Source organism: Neoarius graeffei, chromosome 5 (genome assembly GCF_027579695.1).
Source record: "Neoarius graeffei isolate fNeoGra1 chromosome 5, fNeoGra1.pri, whole genome shotgun sequence".
Taxonomy (NCBI): Eukaryota; Metazoa; Chordata; class Actinopteri; order Siluriformes; family Ariidae; genus Neoarius; species Neoarius graeffei.
The window spans coordinates 6,503,552-6,524,323 of NC_083573.1; the positions used below are offsets into that span (position 1 = coordinate 6,503,552).

At 42.8% G+C, this 20,772-nt stretch overlaps 1 protein-coding gene across 1 annotated transcript in view; it reads left to right on the forward strand.

Annotated features, from left to right (window-relative positions):
* Positions 1–100: 100 nt before the first annotated feature.
* The window catches only part of abcb8 (ATP-binding cassette, sub-family B (MDR/TAP), member 8), a 28,423-nt gene continuing 7,751 nt past the window's right edge, over positions 101–20,772 (forward strand). Inside the window, exons 1-11 of the mRNA XM_060921061.1 lie at positions 101–314; positions 7,640–7,961; positions 8,293–8,448; positions 8,659–8,753; positions 11,288–11,393; positions 11,830–11,991; positions 12,077–12,162; positions 17,942–18,039; positions 18,123–18,228; positions 18,319–18,352; positions 18,608–18,744. Coding sequence (XP_060777044.1) covers positions 157–314; positions 7,640–7,961; positions 8,293–8,448; positions 8,659–8,753; positions 11,288–11,393; positions 11,830–11,991; positions 12,077–12,162; positions 17,942–18,039; positions 18,123–18,228; positions 18,319–18,352; positions 18,608–18,744 — 1,460 coding nt within the window. The 5' untranslated portion in view covers positions 101–156. The remainder of the gene's footprint in view (positions 315–7,639; positions 7,962–8,292; positions 8,449–8,658; positions 8,754–11,287; positions 11,394–11,829; positions 11,992–12,076; positions 12,163–17,941; positions 18,040–18,122; positions 18,229–18,318; positions 18,353–18,607; positions 18,745–20,772) is intronic.

Sequence of the window (20,772 nt, forward strand, 5' to 3'; positions counted from 1 at the left end):
CCAAAGGACTAGCCAATCACAGAGCAGAACCCGAGACAACGCTCAGGAATCCGAGCCAATCGTAGAGCAAGAGGCGGGATTTGTTTCGGGAACGCTTGAGAGAGAGTTTAAAGATGGCGGCGCACAGACGGGACAGATTTGTGTAGCCTGCCGTGAATGAAACCGGTGTCAGTAAAAAAAATATATATATATTTTCCGAATCAGACAGTGATAATGTTTCACATTTTGCGCTGCGATCGATTAATCCAAGGCTCGAATCTGTTCCTGCGGTATAATGTGACCAAATCAAGGGACGTGTTGCTGCATTCCAGCCGGTATGAGACTTTATTATCCGGTTATTCACTCTGACAAACTAAACAGGAAGTAGAAACCTGGGTCACATTTTTGTCGTCTGAGCGTCAGACAGACTGCTTTCAAGCAGATCATTCGCGTTTTGAAGTGACAGGCTGACTGAATCACTTTGATGAATCGGTTCCGATTCACTTGATTCATTTGAATCGACACATGCAGCAGAATCCACAATTTCTGCCCTGACCCTCCTGGGTTCCTGCTGTCACTGACTGTACACGCAACACCTCAGTGGTTAACACTCTCAGGTCACCGACCCCCCCACAGGGGACTTTTAGGACTGTTAGTAAACACGCATCTAAATCTCCACAAGTTTTTGTGCTCGAAACATTCAAGTAACACCACTAGAAACCTTGAATCTTCTCATCTCATCATCTTGAGCTGCTTTATCCTGTTCTACAGGGTCGCAGGCGAGCTGGAGCCTATCCCAGCTGACTACGGGCGAAAGGCGGGGTACACCCTGGACAAGTCGCCAGGTCATCACAGGGCTGACACGTAGACACAGACAACCATTCACACTCACATTTACACCTACGCTCAATTTAGAGTCACCAGTTAACCTAACCTGCATGTCTTTGGACTGTGGGGGAAACCGGAGCACCCGGAGGAAACCCACGTGGACACGGGGAGAACATGCAAACTCTGCACAGAAAGGCCCTCGCCAGCCACGGGGCTCGAACCCGGACCTTCTTGCTGTGAGGTGACAGCGATAACCACTACACCACCGTGCCACCCCTTGAATCTTCTCGTTTTCAAATATATATCTCTTTAAAACAAACTTTATCTTTTGCACTTTGTAAAGAGAATAAAAACAAATCTTACGAATTTCAGTACTTCAGCCAGCAGCAGCCTCTTAACGACACACCCATCAGCTGTTCACATGCTCAGCGCATGGAACATCAGTGTCGTCGTTCGCTTATTGTGTAGGAAGGGGAGGTGAGAACATGCCCCATTTCACCGGTATAAACAAGTGCACATGTTCACTTGTTTCCATACCAACTAATGCCCCTTTTCCACCAAAGCAGTTCCAGGGCTGGTTCGGGGCCAGTGCTTAGTTTGGAACCGGGTTTTCTGTTTCCACTGACAAAGAACTGGCTCTGGGGTCAGAAAAACAGGTTCCAGGGTAGCACCAGCTCTTTGCTGGGCCAGAGGAAAGAACCGCTTACGTTAGCAGGGGGGCGGAGTTGTTAAGACCAACAACAATAGCAATATCACGAAAGGTCGCCATTTTTAAGCGGCGAGAAGCAGCAGCTGTACAAACGTGAAGTCATCCATTATTATTATTATTGTTGTTGCTGCTGCTGCTTCTTCTCCGTGTAGTTGTTGCTATGATGTTCACGCCAAGGTTTATACAAACGCAGCGACGTAACTGACGTATACAGCGACGTAATGACGTGGCTCCCCTTAGCACCCCGAGCTATGGAAAAGCAAACTGGTTCTCCGCTGGCTCGCAAGTTGAACGAGTTGTGAACCAGCACCTGGAACTGATTTGGTAGAAAAGGGGTATGAGAAACTTTGAGGAATGGCCAATGCAAGGAAGATGTCTCGCTAGCGGTTGTTGTCATGCTTTTTCGGTTAGCGTATAGGGAGAATTACATTTAGCAGACGCTTTTATCCAAAGCGCCTTGCAATTGAGAAAAACAATCAAGCTACAGTAAAACATAGAATAATAAGAAGAGAGTGCATGTTAGATGGTTAGTGGGTTGTTAGGATAGGAGGTGCTCTTTGAAGAGAAAGAACTACCTAGTTGATCGAAACGTGCTGTGTTATTTTCGTCAAGTTTTGAAAACATTTTTCTGTTGCCAAATTATGCTTCACTGATTACTGATTTACAGTAATTAGTTACCCAAGTCAACATGCCCTGCATAGTCATAGTTTATCTTCATTGCTAACTTTAGATTTATGATAGTCCGGGCATAAGTCTATGCATAAGATTATGAAATGTAGCTTTGGCTTTTAGGGCTTCTTTTCTTTGCAGTAACTTTCCAAGCAGAGAGGTGTGGGGGCCGGGAGGTACAGGGGCCAGGGTCTTTGACAAATGGACTATTGAGGTTTTTCACCTGACGTCACAGGGTCACGTGACGCCCCGGTGTCCGCCATTTTGAAGGTCAAGTTAGCTAATGTCAACAACATCATAGCTGGTATGTTACTGTAGCAATGTTTACGTTCAGTCATTTGGATGACCGTTAAAACCTTTCAGTCTCAATTTTTTCCTTTACTGTATTTACTAGTTCACTGTAATTATGATCCAGCAGCTATTTACACCAGATCCAGTGTAAATAACTGCCGGAGTGCGCTCTGGCTTGCTCCCCCTCAAATTAAGCAGCGCGCTCCGGCTTGCTCCCCCTCAAATTAAGCAGTGCGCTCTGGGAGCAAGCCGGAGCGCGCTGCTTAATTTGAGGGGGAGCAAGCCGGAGCGCGCTCCGGCAGCTATTTACACTGGATCCGGTGTAAATAGCTGCCGGATCATAATTACAGTAAACTAGTAAATACAGTAAAGGAAAAACTTGAGACTGAAAGGTTTTAACAGTCATCCAAATGACTGAACGTAAACATTGCTACAGTAACATACCAGCTATGATGATGTCGACATTAGCTAGTGCTAACAGCTAGCTGCTAGTACACTGCTACAACACAGACACCGACCCTAATAATACAGTTCTTGGTCATTGCCTGGTAACAGCAAATTTATAACGGGCCATGTCTCAACAGACTAAGAAGTTATTTCAATGACATTTAATAACATTTTGTTTATCCTGAGGACCGAAAGTAAATGAAAATGTGAACAAACCTTAGCTGTAATAAGATGGCGACCACCGGCTCCAGGGCCAACCCGCTGATGTAGGCATGTTACCCAGCCTGACACAAAATATTTGTAGGCATCCAAACTCTTATACGCTTTCAGATCAATACCTGTGTATGGCGATGGGTTTTTAACGACATAGGTATACAGATCATGTGGGCCGAAGTCAGGTAAAGACGAGGGCTTCGTGTACTTCCGTACGTCAGTGAACAATCCTGGTGGAAGCAGGTAAACGTCGTTCTCTAAGCCTGCTAACCTCAATTTTTGCAAATACCTCTCCCTCTGCTCGCCCTGTAAATGCCCTACGTCGCTGGATAGTGAAGATGTTTTCTGCATCTCGCTCCTTTTTCTTTTACAGTGGTGCTTGAAAGTTTGTGAACCCTTTAGAATTTTCTATATTTCTGCATAAATATGACCTAAAACAACATCAGATTTTCACACAAGGCTGAAAAGTAGATAAAGAGAACCCAGTTAAACAAATGAGACAAAAATATTATACCTGGTCATTTATTTATTGAGGAAAATGATCCAATATTACATATCTGCGAGTGGCAAAAGTATGTGAACCTTTGCTTTCAGTATCTGGTGTGACCCCCTTGTGCAGCAATAACTGCAACTAAACGTTTGTGGTAACTGTTGATCAGTCCTGCACACCGGCTTGGAGGAATTTTAGCCCGTTCCTCCGTACAGAACAGCTTCAACTCTGGGATGTTGGTGGGTTTCCTCACATGAACTGCTCGCTTCAGGTCCTTCCACAACATTTCCATTGGATTAAGGTCAGGACTTTGACTTGGCCATTCCAAAACATTAACTTTATTCTTCTTTAAACATTCTTTGGTAGAACAACTTGTGTGCTTAGGGTCATTGTCTTGCTGCATGACCCACCTTCTCTTGAGATTCAGTTCATGGACAGATGTCCTGACATTTTCCTTTAGAATTCGCTGGTATAATTCAGAATTCATTGTTCCTTCAATGATGGCAAGCCGTCCTGGCCTAGATGCAGCAAAACAGACCCAAACCATGATACTACCACCACCATGTTTCACAGATGGGATAAGGTTCTTATGCTAGAATGCAGTGTTTTCCTTTCTCCAAACATAACGCTTCTCATTTAAACCAAAAAGTTCTATTTTGGTCTCATCCATCCACAAAACATTTTTCCAATAGTCTTCTGGCTTGTCCATGTGATCTTTAGCAAACTGCAGACGAGCAGCAATGTTCTTTTTGGAGAGCGGTGGCTTTCTCCTTGCAAGCCTGCTATGCACACCATTGCTGCTCAGTGTTCTCCTGATGGTGGACTCATGAACATTAACATTAGCCAATGTCAGAGAGGCCTTCAGTTGCTTAGAAGTTACCTTGGGTTCCTTTGTGACCTTGCCGACTATTACACGCCTTGCTCTTGGAGCGATCTCTGTTGGTCGACCACTCCTAGGGAGGGTAACAATGGTCTTGAATTTCCTCCATTTGTACACAATCTGTCTGACTGTGGATTGGTGGAGTCCAAACTCTTTAGAGATGGTTTTGTAACCTTTTCCAGCCTGATGAGCATCAGCAATGCTTTTTCTGAGGTCCTCAGAAATCTCCTTTGTTCGTGCCATGATACACTTCCACAAACATGTGTTGTGAAGATCAGACTTTGATAGATCCCTGTTCTTTAAATAAAACAGGGTGCCCACTCACACCTGATTGTCATCCCATTGATTGAAAACACCTGACTCGAATTTCACCTTCAAATTAACTGCTAATCCTAGAGGTTCACATACTTTTGCCACTCACAGATATGTAATATTGGATCATTTTGCTCAATAAATAAATGACCAAGTATAATATTTTTTTGTCTCATTTGTTTAACTGGGTTCTCTTTATCTACTTTTAGGACTTGTGTGAAAATCTGATGTTGTTTCAGGTCATATTTATGCAGAAACATCGAAAATTCTAAAGGGTTCACAAACTTTCAAGCACCACTGTATGTTTTTCGTTTGTCGCCTTCCTCGCATTCAAACTGATTCGAGCCGTGACGTCCAAAATGGCAGCCTCACGTGACTTGGTCACGTGGGTGAAAAACCTCAATTGACAGTGACGGGGGGATTACAGGTGAATTACACCTACCTCATCAATATTCATTTGAAAGGGCAACTGACTTTGGAGAAAACAAAGGTAGTCTGAAGTTCCTACAGTTAGCATTGAAACTACAGAACATTTCTGAATGCTGTTCTTACTTTTATGTAGCCAACACCTATGTTTCCAAGGTTCAGACTTCAAAAGTCTTGTGCAGATATATTTATAGTGTGGGGGTTTTTTTTACAAGGTTTGAAGACTCTGAAAATAGTTTTTTGTAAGGTTGCGTTTGCACTTAATTTAAATAAAAACAAATTTACTCTCGTATTATTATTGCTGAGGGTGCCCAGAATATAACCGTGTGTGTCACTTTTGCATGGATGTTTTTAGTTAGATGAAATGATTAAAAATGTCAAGGTTTATCAGACTGCCACAGAGTGTCTGACAGGCCCAGGACCTCAGAGTGTTTTAAGAATGTTCCTTATTCAAGTCAATTTCTCTTGAGTTCTCAAACACCAATTCAGAAAAATCGACTTTGCAGTGGTCAGAGGAACTCTGCCTTGTCACAACTTTCTTCTAACTTCCCCCCCAAGTGTTTTTAATTCCTTATGTCATGACCGTAATGGGCGGCACGGTGGTGTAGTGGTTAGCGCTGTCGCCTCACAGCAAGAAGGTCCTGGGTTCGAGCCCCATGGCCGGCGAGGGCCTTTCTGTGTGGAGTTTGCATGTTCTCCCCGTGTCCGCATGGGTTTCCTCCGGGTGCTCCGGTTTCCCCCACAGTCCAAAGACATGCAGGTTAGGTTAACTGGTGACTCTAAATTGAGCGTAGGTGTGAATGTGAGTGTGAATGGTTGTCTGTGTCTATGTGTCAGCCCTGTGATGACCTGGCGACTTGTCCAGGGTGTACCCCGCCTTTCACCCGTAGTCAGCTGGGATAGGCTCCAGCTTGCCTGCGACCCTGTAGAAGGATAAAGCGGCTAGAGATAATGAGATGAGATGACCGTAATGGATTTCCCTCTGACCGTAATGGATTTCCCTCTGACCAAACGCTAGATTGATTCATTTAATTGCTCAAAAACACAGAGGAGGAAAACGACGTCGTGTTTGCTGCTCGATTTGAAAGGAAGCGCCGTTCTGATTTCTCCGTCGTTAGTCATAGGTTGTTTGAAAGGGCGTCAATGCTCACCAGCTACTTCAATAGGAGCTTGTTCTTGATTTTAAGATTCCTGTTCTTCACAGGAGTGGAGCCCAGTGTGGTGTTCTGCTGTTGCAAGCTGAGATGCTTTTCTGCTCACCATGGTTGTCAAGAGTGACTATATGAGTTACGATATCCTTCTTGACAAAAAATAGCTCGAACCAATCTGTCCATTTCCCTCTGACCTGTCTTATCAGCAAGGGCGTTTGTTTCATTTCCACCCACAGAACTGTCGCTCACTCACTCGACGTTTTTATACCCCGCTCCGAAGGGGGGAGGGGGGTATCCTGGTCTGTCCGTATCTCCGTCTGTCTGAAACACCCTTTTTCTCAGCAACCACAAATCCTAGCCACTTGGTACCAAACTTCAGCTTGGGGCTCTATACCGTGTGTACCATTTTCAGCTCTGTCGCACATCGACATCCTGTTTACCGACTGAATGTATTTACGAAACATCTAGCGTGGATTTACAAAATTTTCGTAACACTTTTCTCAGCAGCTCCAAATCGCAACTGCTTGATATTTGGTACCGAGCTTCAGCTTGGGGTTCTATCCCTCGTATACCATTTTCAGGTCTGTCGCACATCGACTTCCTGTTTACCGACTCAATGTATTTGCGGAACATGTAACGTGGATTTTGACGCTATTTCAAAATGACACTTTACCAGGATGCTATTTGAAATCCCTGGGGAGAGACACGGCTCTTTACTTACTTGTTTCAGGGTTCATTATTTGTTGAAGTCAACATTCATAATAAGTGTCCTTTTCCTTCGATTGCTTGCGTTCTGATATAAGTGAGATCGGGGGGGATACGCAAGTAGCTCACAGTTGATCTTGTTTGTTTTTCGCACCATTCTGTGTAAACTCTCGAGACTGTTTTTGTGAACGAACCCCAGGAGATCAGCAGTTTCTGAAATACTCAAACCAGCAGTCCATCTGGCTCAAACCAACACCCATGCCACAGCAAAAGAAAGTCACACACAAATTCAGATCACAATTTTTCCCATTCTGATGTTTGAACGTTGTGAATATTAACTGAAGCTCTTAATTTGTATCTGAACAATTTGATGCATTATTTAGAATCTGGTCCATCAATGTAGGTTTGGAGTCAGTGATAGAATTCCATATCTAGTGCACTTTGATGGATTGTGGATTTCACCCAACATTACTTGCTTGGATTAAGTCTAAAGGACGGATCTTTCGGATTCACTGTATGATTTCGTTATTTTCTTCCAGATATAGACAATGCTCACGACAATGGACCATTTCTCAGTCCTCCACCAGCGCAGTCATCCGGATGTGGACCCAGGCTCAAAAAGCACTCCGACTTGTGACGCGGCATCGGCTCAAGTCACCAAGAGCGACCTTGACGTTTGTGGTGGGACCGGCCGCTCTCACGCTTACAGCAAGACTGTTTGGCTCTGTGGCTTACTGCAGCACCGATTTCAACAACAACCACCTTCCTGCAGAGGCTCAAGAGAAGATCCCGGAATTCAGCTGGGCGCTCCTCTGGGAGTTCATCCGGCCGCAGATCCTCGCGCTAATTGGCGCCATAGTTGTACGTCACGTCTGAGTGTCATTGTTAATTAACAAATTAATAAGACGATATCTAATGCAGGTTTGCAGGCATCCAATCTAACAGACACGCCACTTGCAGCATTTATGGTTGAGGCGTATTTCTTGGAAGTGAACAGAAATCAAGTTGGTGGGACCGTGGTCTGTTTGGTCAGTTTAAAAAAAAAAGTTGACTGGCTATGAAATCTTAACTGAATTATGTGAAATTTTGCTAGGATTTTCTTGCGAGGTAGGAATGCTGTCACCTCTGAATTTTAGCCGTGATCTGAGAATTTGATGAATGGTTTTCTTCTCCCGTTCCGAATTTCTTATAGCTTGCGTTCGGAGCAGCAGCTCTTAACATCCAGATTCCGCTGATGCTCGGCAATCTAGTCAACGTCGTCGCTCAGTACATGAGGGAACGCGTGGGAAATTACATGAGGGACATTCGCGCACCTGCGCTCAAGCTTCTTGGCCTGTACGGCCTCCAGGTAAGATTCTTCAATTCCGTATCCGCTCCAGAAGGGTCACATGGATACTCGCTTGCAACACAAAAGGCAAAGAATGTGTACTTTACCCACAGCTTTCGAATTAGCCCAGCATGATAGTTAGCTCACTTACTTATTAACTTGCTAGAACACTCACTCTTAGTTGTTATGTTGTACCATACAAACTGAATACAAGCCTCATGTGTTCCTCAGGGTCTACTGACCACCGGTTACATCATCCTCCTGTCTCGGGTTGGAGAAAGCGTCACTGCCGAGATGAGGAAATCGCTCTTTGCGTCATTGCTAAGGTTGTTTTTGTTGATTTTAATTACTCCGCAACTCATAATTTTGACTAAACATGAACTTGTTTGGTGGACCTTTGACAATAATATAACCACAAGCAGCGAGCAGCTATGAAGGGCCCGAGAACCTCCAGTATACCAAATCTGGCACTGATCCAACGAGGAGAAGAACGTTAAAATGTAACGCACGTCAAAACACACAAAACCAAAAATATCTCGCTTCCTGTTGAGTATGGCGCATACAATGTACACTACAGTTTTGTTCGTCTCGGGGCATCCGACAAAGCTACCAAATTTGACACGGATAGGTGAAACTATATACCGGGCAAAAGTCTCAATGACATGTGGGGGTGCTATGGAGTCCCAGGGTCAAGCCTCTATCCCTGAGTCGCGCTGGCCAGGACTGATGTGTGTACCAAATTTCATGAGTTTTCACCCATGGGAACCACCTCAAAAATGGCCAAGCCTTGAAGAATAAAAAGAAGAATCTTTAGGAAAACAACAGGGCCTTGCACTTTGGTGCAGTGCCCTCTGGTGGACACCGGAGGCCGCAACCTAATTAATGAAACTAAATGGATTTTTTAAAAAATCCTTGTTTAATGCATTTAATACATACAACCCTGATTCCAAAAAAGTTGGGACAAAGTACAAATTGTAAATAAAAACAGAATGCAATAATTTACAAATCTCAAAAACTGATATTCTATTCACAATAGAACATAGACAACATATCAAATGTCGAAAGTGAGACATTTTGAAATGTCATGCCAAATATTGGCTCATTTGAAATTTCATGACAGCAACACATCTCAAAAAAGTTGGGACAGGGGCAATAAGAGGCTGGAAAAGTTAAAGGTACAAAAAAGGAACAGCTGGAGGACCAAATTGCAACTCATTAGGTCAATTGGCAATAGGTCATTAACATGACTGGGTATAAAAAGAGCATCTTGGAGTGGCAGCGGCTCTCAGAAGTAAAGATGGGAAGAGGGGGGGCGTCGTGGCTCAGGTGGATAAGGTGCCATACCATAAGTCCGGGGACCCGGGTTCGATTCTGACCCGAGGTAATTTCCCGATCCCTCCCCATCTCTCTCTCCTGTTCATTTCCTGTCTCTACACTGTCCTATCCAATAAAGGTGAAAAAGCCCCAAAAAAATCTTTAAAAAAAAAAAGATGGGAAGAGGATCACCAATCCCCCTAATTCTGCGCCGACAAATAGAGGAGCAATATCAGAAAGGAGTTCGACAGTGTAAAATTGCAAAGAGTTTGAACATATCATCATCATCTACAGTGCATAATATCATCAAAAGATTCAGAGAATCTGGAAGAATCTCTGCGCGTAAGGGTCAAGGCCGGAAAACCATACTGGGTGCCCGTGATCTTCGGGCCCTTAGACGGCACTGCATCACATACAGGCATGCTTCTGTATTGGAAATCACAAAATGGGCTCAGGAATATTTCCAGAGAACATTATCTGTGAACACAATTCACCGTGCCATCCGCCGTTGCCAGCTAAAACTCTATAGTTCAAAGAAGAAGCCGTATCTAAACATGATCCAGAAGCGCAGACGTCTTCTCTGGGCCAAGGCTCATTTAAAATGGACTGTGGCAAAGTGGAAAACTGTTCTGTGGTCAGATGAATCAAAATTGGAAGTTCTTTATGGAAATCAGGGACGCCGTGTCATTCGGACTAAAGAGGAGAAGGACGACCCAAGTTGTTATCGGCATTCAGTTCAGAAGCCTGCATCTCTGATGGTATGGGGTTGCATTAGTGCGTGTGGCATGGGCAGCTTGCACATCTGGAAAGACACCATCAATGCTGAAAGGTATATCCAGGTTCTAGAGCAACATATGCTCCCATCCAGACGACGTCTCTTTCAGGGAAGACCTTGCATTTTCCAACATGACAATGCCAAACCACATACTGCATCAATTACAGCATCATGGCTGTGTAGAAGAAGGGTCCGAGTACTGAACTGGCCAGCTTGCAGTCCAGATCTTTCACCCATAGAAAACATTTGGCGCATCATAAAACGGAAGATACGACAAAAAAGACCTAAGACAGTTGAGCAACTAGAATCCTACATTAGACAAGAATGGGTTAACATTCCTATCCCTAAACTTGAGCAACTTGTCTCCTCAGTCCCCAGACGTTTACAGACTGTTGTAAAGAGAAAAGGGGATGTCTCACAGTGGGAAACATGGCCTTGTCCCAACTTTTTGGAGATGTGTTGTTGTCATGAAATTTAAAATCACCTAATTTTTCTCTTTAAATGATACATTTTCTCAGTTTAAACATTTGATATGTCATCTATGTTCTGTTCTGAATAAAATATGGAATTTTGAAGCTTCCACATCATTGCATTCCGTTTTTATTTACAATTTGTACTTTGTCCCAACTTTTTTGGAATCGGGGTTGTACAACTGTTGGTCCTTTGACCCCTCATCCCATCTGAAAGCACGATACATTGTGTCTATGGTACATTTCAAATACAATATGGCTCCATATGTTTGATTTCCGTTCTCTTTCCGTTCTCCTGCAGACAGGACGTTGCGTTCTTCGATGCCAATAAGACGGGACAGCTCGTGAACCGTCTCACTGCTGACATTCAGGAGTTCAAGTCTTCATTCAAGCTGGTTATCTCTCAGGTAAGGGGTGAAATTTCCGCTCTGTACTCGAACCTGTAGCTTCTCGATATCCTGCTACGTACAGTTCAACAAGAAAACATTTGGAATGTGACCATGTTTCCATTTCTTTATCAACCAGTCAGACTTTGTTGGGTCAAGCTCTCGAGGCACTGTTGCAGCAGTGCTCCCACCACCATGCGTCACAGTTTTCCCGAAGTTGTCGTGTTCCATTGAAACCCTAACACGTAACTCCTCTGTCTTGACGATGTCGGAAAACGTCGTTCCGGAGACTCCTTCCATAATTAACTGTCATACAAACATCTCAGTTTTGTCATTTCCTGTGCTCCAGCACGTTAATACAAACCGGAGATGTTTGTGAAAGCTGTCCGAATACAACAGCGATGTGGTGTAAATAAAGATCACGTGCCGCTTTATAACGGCGTTTCGATGTCGTCAGGGTTTACGGAGCGTCACGCAGACCGTCGGCTGCTTCCTGTCGCTCTATGTGATCTCCCCGAAGCTGACGGGACTGATGGTGGTGGTGCTGCCGTGTCTCGTCGGTGCCGGCGCCCTCATCGGCTCCTTTCTGCGCAAGCTTTCTCGAAAAGCCCAGGAACAGGTCAACGCAAGCTTCACGAAGTACACTTTGGACAATTTAACGATTCTTCAAACAACCAAAAGCATTTATTTGGTTTTGCTTGTAGGTATCTAAAGCTACCGGCGTCGCCGATGAGGCTCTTGGGAACGTGAGAACGGTGAGGGCCTTCGCCATGGAGGACCGAGAACTCGAGTAGGTCTATCGTTTTTTTTCCCTCCTAGTTTATTTTTGAAATCGGATCAACGCCATCAATCGAATCTTCCATCCTGTGAGTCGTCCCGTGTTTTTTTTTTTTTTCTCCTCGTGAAATAGACTTGCATTAAGACTGAACAAGCTCTCGTTTCTTTCCAGAACATGAACTTAGGAATTCTGTGACAAAGCCGAGAATTATTAAAAAAAAAAAAAAAGTGTTTTTCGTGAAAGTATGACATAAATTTAGTCAAAGTTGTTGCGACAGAGTTACGAATGAACGTATTAGGACAAGGATGATGACAATCACAGACCAGAGTTCTGCAGCCCTGTGGTACGGTATAAGACAGTTTATTCTATCCACGTTGACTGGATACAAGCAATCGCGCGCTCTGATTGGCTACTCTACTTCTAGGCTATCAGCTCATATTGCTGGGTTTCACGTGACGTCACATCCGCCTCATTAGTTATTCAAAACTTTACCGGGTGGTCTACCGGAGCTCAGTTGACAAAGCGTTTGTACGGAGAAGGCGCATTGCTCGCATGAAAAATGCCGTACGCTTGCGTTGTTTTAGGTTTTTCGAATCGATCAAACCGTCAAACTGATCAAAGTTTCTTCGGGGTTCGCCGTGAACGAATAAAAAAGGGGTGAACGAACACAGGATTTCACAAAAAGACGTGGAGAAAGGTGGCTTTCGAACCTTTCGGTGAAATCGAAGGGAGCCGAGTCGAAGTATGCTCGAGTTTCACTTGGTGAAAGGTTTGCATTTCCCTCTCAGCTCTGCCCTTCGTGTTTTCCAAGGACTTTTCTTGCTACGTGTCGTTATTTTACGGTACTTTTTTTTTAGTCCCGAAGCGCTAAAGTCCCCAGCTGTTTCTTTGTTCAATCTTCACAAAGTCCATACGCATGAAGGTCGCGACAGTTACAGTGCGCCGTGATCACTTCTTCTCCGTCTCGTTTAACTCAGATCCAGGTCTTTAAAGGGGTTTCTGATGATCTTTGTGAATGATCTAGCTGAGAGTCAAGAGCCAACACAAGTCAGAATTAAGCCAACTGTTGATTGCTTACACTTCGACTTACAGCGCTTCGTTGTAAAGACGTGAACGAAAAGCTTAAAAACACACACTTAGACGGGCAAAAACAATCCAGGATTCATTGGGCAGCGACTTGATAGCGAGGTCCTTTACCCAGCCACGTACAAAAAAGCTGTAAGCCTCCGTACTCTTCCACGCTTTCATGTGTTTTGCGGTGTAGAAGGACGTCTGCAACACCAGATAGTTCGAGATGTCGGGGAACTCGACTGAAGGGTCGTTTTCGAGATCGTATGACAAATCCTTCTTTCCCAGACTGTCGGGGTCGATTCCATTGCACACAGCAATCTTCTGAATATATCTAAAGCCAGCAGTGGCTTCTAGATTACGAGCGTACACTACCGTTCAAAAGTTTGGGGTCACCCAGACAATTTTGTGTTTGTTTTCCATGAAAAGTCACACTTTTATTTCTCACCATAAGTTGTAAAATGAATAGAAAATATAGTCAAGACATTTTTCTGGCCATTTTGAGCATTTAATCGACCCCACAAATGTGATGCTCCAGAAACTCAATCTGCTCAAAGGAAGGTCAGTTTTATAGCTTCTCTAAAGAGCTCAACTGTTTTCAGCTGTGCTAACATGATTGTACAAGGGTTTTCTAATCATCCATTAGCCTTCTGAGGCAATGAGCAAACACATTGTACCATTAGAACACTGGAGTGAGAGTTGCTGGAAATGGGCCTCTATACACCTATGGAGATATTGCACCAAAAACCACACATTTGCAGCTAGAATAGTCATTTACCACATTAGCAATGTATAGAGTGGATTTCTGATTAGTTTAAAGTGATCTTCATTGAAAAGAACAGTGCTTTTCTTTCAAAAATAAGGACATTTCAAAGTGACCCCAAACTTTTGAACGGTAGCGTACTCTGATAAGTTGTTCACGCTACGGCAGCCGTTTAGACCACCAGCTATTTCACTTCCGGTAAAACTTTCCGCTAAGAAAAGTCACGTGATTGAAATCCAGCAATACCGTGAGTAGAGGAAAATAAAATGGCGGAGCGTGTTGCTGTAGCAACCAGGGGTGTAGTGGGCGTGGTACGCGGGGGTACGCCTTCCACCCACTTCTCCCGAGGTGAGATTCACAAAAAAAAAACAAACTGTCATTCAATGGCCTGAGTTTATACGCTCTACAGTAAGTGACACGTGCCTTTGTGCTCATCATCAATGCCCCCCCCAATCGAATGTTACGTAAAACGTAGCGACGCAAAGTAGAATGCATTCTAAACGCAGCCGAGATATTAGAATTATGTAAACGGTTGACTCCGCCATCTGTCGGTTTAATGCTTTATGATCTTTGAAGTTCTAATGCGATTTTTGCTCAGTATAGGCCTATGATTTTGAATAGCCTAATAATAACAGTAGGGTCTCTGTGTGTGTGTGTGTGTGTGTGTGTGTGTGTGTGTGTGTGTGTGTGTGTGTGTGATTTCCGGCCGTTCATGGTAGCAGCACCGAGAGGGCAACAGAACTGATATAATCACCTGCCTGGTCATCCTTACGCGGATAATTTCACCACATACTGTATTATATATATGATTTGAAATTCATAATCTTTGTGGCCTTCCTGTTTAGTGTTTTGTTGTACATCCAAAAATGTGAAATGACAATAAATTTAAAGAAATACTCAAGTCTTTAAGAAGGAGTGCATGGTAGGGCTTAACCCAATGGCTGCATGTCATGTATTTTGTATACGCAGGTGCCTCAATCGCGCCAGACTAAATGCTTAATTTATTCGATTGGTGCCTTTTATACAACCCCGATTCCAAAAAAGTTGGGACAAAGTACAAATTGTAAATAAAAACGGAATGCAATAATTTACAAATCTCAAAAACTGATATTGTATTCACAATAGAACATAGACAACATATCAAATGTCGAAAGTGAGACATTTTGAAATTTCATGCCAAATATTGGCTCATTTGAAATTTCATGAGAGCAACACATCTCAAAAAAGTTGGGACAGGGGCAATAAGAGGCTGGAAAAGTTAAAGGTACAAAAAAGGAACAGCTGGAGGCCCAAATTGCAACTCGTTAGGTCAATTGGCAATAGGTCATTAACATGACTGGGTATAAAAAGAGCATCTTGGAGTGGCAGCAGCTCTCAGAAGTAAAGATGGGAAGAGGATCACCAATCCCCCTGATTCTGCGCTGACAAATAGTGGAGCAATATCAGAAAGGAGTTCGACAGTGTAAAATTGCAAAGAGTTTGAACATATCATCATCTACAGTGCATAATATCATCAAAAGATTCAGAGAATCTGGAAGAATCTCTGTGCGTAAGGGTCAAGGCCGGAAAACCATACTGGGTGCCCGTGATCTTCGGGCCCTTGGATGGCACTGCATCACATACAGGCATGCTTCTGTATTGGAAATCACAAAATGGGCTCAGGAATATTTCCAGAGTACATTATCTGTGAACACAATTCACCGTGCCATCCGCCGTTGCCAGCTAAAACTCTATAGTTCAAAGAAGAAGCCGTATCTAAACATGATCCAGAAGCGCAGACGTCTTCTCTGGGCCAAGGCTCATTTAAAATGGACTGTGGCAAAGTGGAAAACTGTTCTGTGGTCAGACGAATCAAAATTTGAAGTTCTTTATGGAAATCAGGGACGCCGTGTCATTCGGACTAAAGAGGAGAAGGACGACCAGAGTTGTTATCGGCGCTCAGTTCAGAAGCCTGCATCTCTGATGGTATGGGGTTGCATTAGTGCGTGTGGCATGGGCAGCTTACACATCTGGAAAGACACCATCAGTGCTGAAAGGTATATCCAGGTTCTAGAGCAACATATGCTCCCATCCAGACGACGTCTCTTTCAGGGAAGACCTTGCATTTTCCAACATGACAATGCCAAACCACATACTGCATCAATTACAGCATCATGGCTGCGTAGAAGAAGGGTCCGGGTACTGAACTGGCCAGCCTGCAGTCCAGATCTTTCACCCATAGAAAACATTTGGCGCATCATAAAACGGAAGATACGACAAAAAAGACCTAAGACAGTTGAGCAACTAGAATCCTACATTAGACAAGAATGGGTTAACATTCCTATCCCTAAACTTGAGCAACTTGTCTCCTCAGTCCCCAGACGTTTACAGACTGTTGTAAAGAGAAAAGGGGATGTCTCACAGTGGGAAACATGGCCTTGTCCCAACTTTTTTGAGATGTGTTGTTGTCATGAAATTTAAAATCACCTAATTTCTCTCTTTAAATGATACATTTTCTCAGTTTAAACATTTGATATGTCATCTATGTTCTATTCTGAATAAAATATGGAATTTTGAAACTTCCACGTCATTGCATTCCATTTTTATTTACAATTTGTACTTTGTCCCAACTTTTTTGGAATCGGGGTTGTAATAAATTTCAGCCCATTGCTGGTTTGTATGCGATGTGAGTGAGTGACGTGACTTTTTTTGAACTTCTGGACACATGCTGTAGCTGTTGCCATGGCAGTAAGTAGGCTAGTAAAAAAATCGAATTCCGAATGCAGCTCGGCTCAAATGAACATGAATCGAACATGAACAAAGGTGTTTGTGTATCATAATTTCCAATATTTTGGCTTCACGCCTGATAGTCCATGTTAAACCTATGCAAGGTTTATGTTGAGTTCCAGCAGCAGAGTGGTGCTGTCTACGACGATGCATTCGGAAGGAGAAGGCGAATTTGTTCCTCTTTAGCCATTTCGGCATATTTATTGGAGACAAAATAAACCACGGCTTTTCGCCATAACAGTTGGGCTGTACTGACAAACACGAATGAAAATTGCACCCATAAAAATGTCTGAAAAAAAGTGTCTTCTTGTGCCCTCTTGTGTTGTTAAAAGAACGTAACATTTATACAAATCATTCATACCAAACATAGGCGACCAAACAAAGGCTACCGCTTCTGACATGATATATCAAATCGATGACGTCATGAATCGCGTACCCCCACTTTAAATATCTCCACTACACCACTGGTAGCAACCGAATACGAAATAAAAACTGTACTCGAAAACAAAACCCCAAAAATCTAAAAAAAAAAAAAAAAAAGCAACAAAATACGGAAAGAAAGTATTTGATGGTATTTTGTTTTTTCAAGAATTATTATTATCGCATTTTTTCACAAATTGCTCCTGTCATTTCGCTGGTTTGTTTTTTATCTTTAAGCATTAAAACTTGTTGATTTTTTTTTTTTTTTTATAAAAGACTGCTTCAAAAGATCGAAAAAGTTTGAAAATTACATCAGTGAAATGTCCAAGGAAGAATTAAATAAACATCTAAAGCTATTCTATACCTCGTCATGACAGCGAGACGGCACTTTCTACAAAAAACAAAAAAACGCAACACCGCAACACTCAAGTCAATTTGTGCGGCCATCGATCGGTTTTTCAGAAGTCCGCCTGATATAAGCGGCAATTATTTTGTCGGATGTTTTGTATAAAGTTCTTATTTATCGAATTTGATAAAAATGCTCCATTTCTCAAAATCCAGTGAATGTGGATAGAATAAAACAGTTATTCCACGCAATCTCAATCTCGTCGTACGCGGCCGACCGCTTTATCAGCTCATGTACGACTCGATTTCGTGGAATAACTTAAATATTCTTGATTAAGTTCAGAATCGTGGGAAAACAGAGCATCTTGTGTACATGGCGATTGTTTGTTTGTTTTTGGCCAAAGCGTCATCATTCTTTGTCCGTTCCAGGACGTACGCCACAGAAGTGGAGAAATCCGCCATGATGAACGAAGCTTTAGGAAGAGGAATCGCAGTGTTCCAGGGACTTTCCAACATCGTATTGAACTGTGAGCGTTAAATCAACAAATCGATTCCGACACAATCACTCGGACATGAATTTTGCACGAATCTTTGATCCTTTTCTCGTCAGGTTTAGTTCTGGGCACGATTTTTGCCGGTGGATCCTTAATGGTGCAAAACGACATGACCCCAGGTGACCTCATGTCATTTCTGGTCGCCTCGCAGACAGTTCAAAGGTCAGCCTGATCGCAGCACCGTGTCATTTCTGTCGAATTATTTCAGCGCTGTGACACTTCACTTCTGCTTCTTCTTCTCATCCTTTGCAGATCCCTGGCCAGCATCTCTATTCTGTTCGGGCAGGTGATCGACGCGGACACTGACACTGTCTTCAACACAATTCTACACGTGACACAGTGCAAAAAAAATAAAAATAATGTGATGAAGCAGAGTGACTGTTACGACCCGTTCCCAATCAATGTTTTATTCCTCTTATACTGTACCATCAACTGCAATTTTTACTTCTTAATTTTTTTCTCCATTCCATGTTGAACCTCAGATTTAAGATTTCACCAGAGCTGGGTTTTTTTTTTTTTTGAATGATCTTTTCCTGCTCAGATGGTGAGAGGGATGAGTGCAGGAGCCCGGGTTTTCGAGTACATGACCTTGGAACCTACGATTTCCCTAACGGGCGGGAGACGGATTCCACGCGAATCTCTGATGGGAAGAGTTGACTTCCTGAACGTCGACTTCAGGTACATAGTCGATGTTCTCCGCTGCCTTTTAGGTCACGTTTCTCATTTTTATCCCTCGCTGGCTGAAAGGCCCGAAGGGGGATGATGTCCTGGTGATGTCCGTCCATCCCAGGGAAGGGTACTCGGCTTCTGAAATCAACTCCTCTCACAATTTTTGGAGGAATTTCACGAAACTTGTCAGGATTCTTTGTTATATGCCGGTAATACGCATATTGCAATTTCGTTCAATTGGGTCACTTTTTACCAGAGTGACAGCCCTTGATTAACAAAATTATACTTTGACAATTTAATTCGAGCGTGTTTTCCTTCTGAAATCAACTCCTCTGATAGTCTGTGGAGAAATTTCACCAAACTTGGTAAAAGGCCTTGTTATATGTCGGTAGTGCGCACATTGGTATTTCATTCGATTCGGTCGCATTTTACCAGAGTTACAGCTCTCGATTAACAACCTTGTACTTTGATAATTTCATGAAGGTGTGCTCGCTTTCTGAAATCAACTCCTCTCACAATTTTTGGACAAATTTCTCGAAGCTTGGCAAAAGGCCTTGTTAAATGACAGTAATACGCATATTGCGATATTTAATTTGGTTTGTGAAAAATTTCCCAGAGTTTTGACCCTTGATTAAATAACTTGTACTCTGACAATTTCATGATGGTGGACGTTCTTCTGAAATCGACTCCTCTCGCAATTAGTGGAGGAATTTCACCAAACTTGGCAAAAGGCTGTTATATGACAGTTATACGAAGATTGAAATTGCGTTTAATTTGGGCAAATTTTCCCAGAGTTACGCCCTTGATTATTAACAAACTTGTACATTGGCAATTTCATCAAGGTGTGCTCGCTTTCTGAAATCAACTCCTCTCACAATTTTTGGACAAATTTCTCGAAGCTTGGCAAAAGGCTTTGTTATGTGACGGTAATACGCATATTGCGATATTTAATTTCGTTTGTGAAAATTTTCCCAGAGTTTTGACCCTTGATTAAATAACTTGTACTCTGACAATTTCATGATGGTGGACGTTCTTCTGAAATCGACTCCTCTTGCAATTAGTGGAGGAATTTCACCAAACTTGGCAAAAGGCTTTGTTATATGACAGTTATACGAAGATTGAAATTGCGTTTAATTTGGGCAAATTTTCCCAGAGTTACGCCTTTGATTATTAACAAATTTGTACTTTGACTATTTCATCAAGGTGTGCTCGCTTTCTGAAATCAACTTCCCTCATAATTTTTATCCCCCGCTGGCTGAAAGGCCCGAAGGGAGATTATGTCGTAGCGATGTCCATCCGTCCCAGGAAGGGTACTCACCTTCTGAAATCAACTCCTCTTACAATTTTTGGAGGAATTTCACGAAACTTGGCAGGATTCTTTGTTATATGCCGGTAATACGCATATTGCAATTTCGTTCAATTGGGTCACTTTTTACCAGAGTGACAGCCCTTGATTAACAAAATCATACTTTGACAATTTAATTCGAGCGTGTTTTCCTTCTGAAATCAACTCCTCTGATAGTCTGTGGAGGAATTTCACCAAACTTGGTAAAAGGCCTTGTTATATGTCGGTAGTGCGCACATTGGTATTTCATTCGATTCGGTCGCATTTTACCAGAGTTACAGCTCTCGATTAACAACCTTGTACTTTGATAATTTCATGAAGGTGTGTTTGGTTTCTGACATCAACTCCTCTCACAATTTTTGGACAAATTTCTCGAAGCTTGGCAAAAGGCCTTGTTACATGACAGTAATACGCATATTGCGATATTTAATTTCGTTTGTGAGAATTTTCCCAGAGTTTTGACCCTTGATTAAATAACTTGTACTCTGACAATTTCATGAGGGTGGACGTTCTTCTGAAATCGACTCCTCTCGCAATTAGTGGAGGAATTTCACCAAACTTGGCAAAAGGCTTTGTTATATGACAGTTATACGAAGATTGAAATTGCGTTTAATTTGGGCAAATTTTCCCAGAGTTACGCCCTTGATTATTAACAAACTTGTACATTGGCAATTTCATCAAGGTGTGCTCGC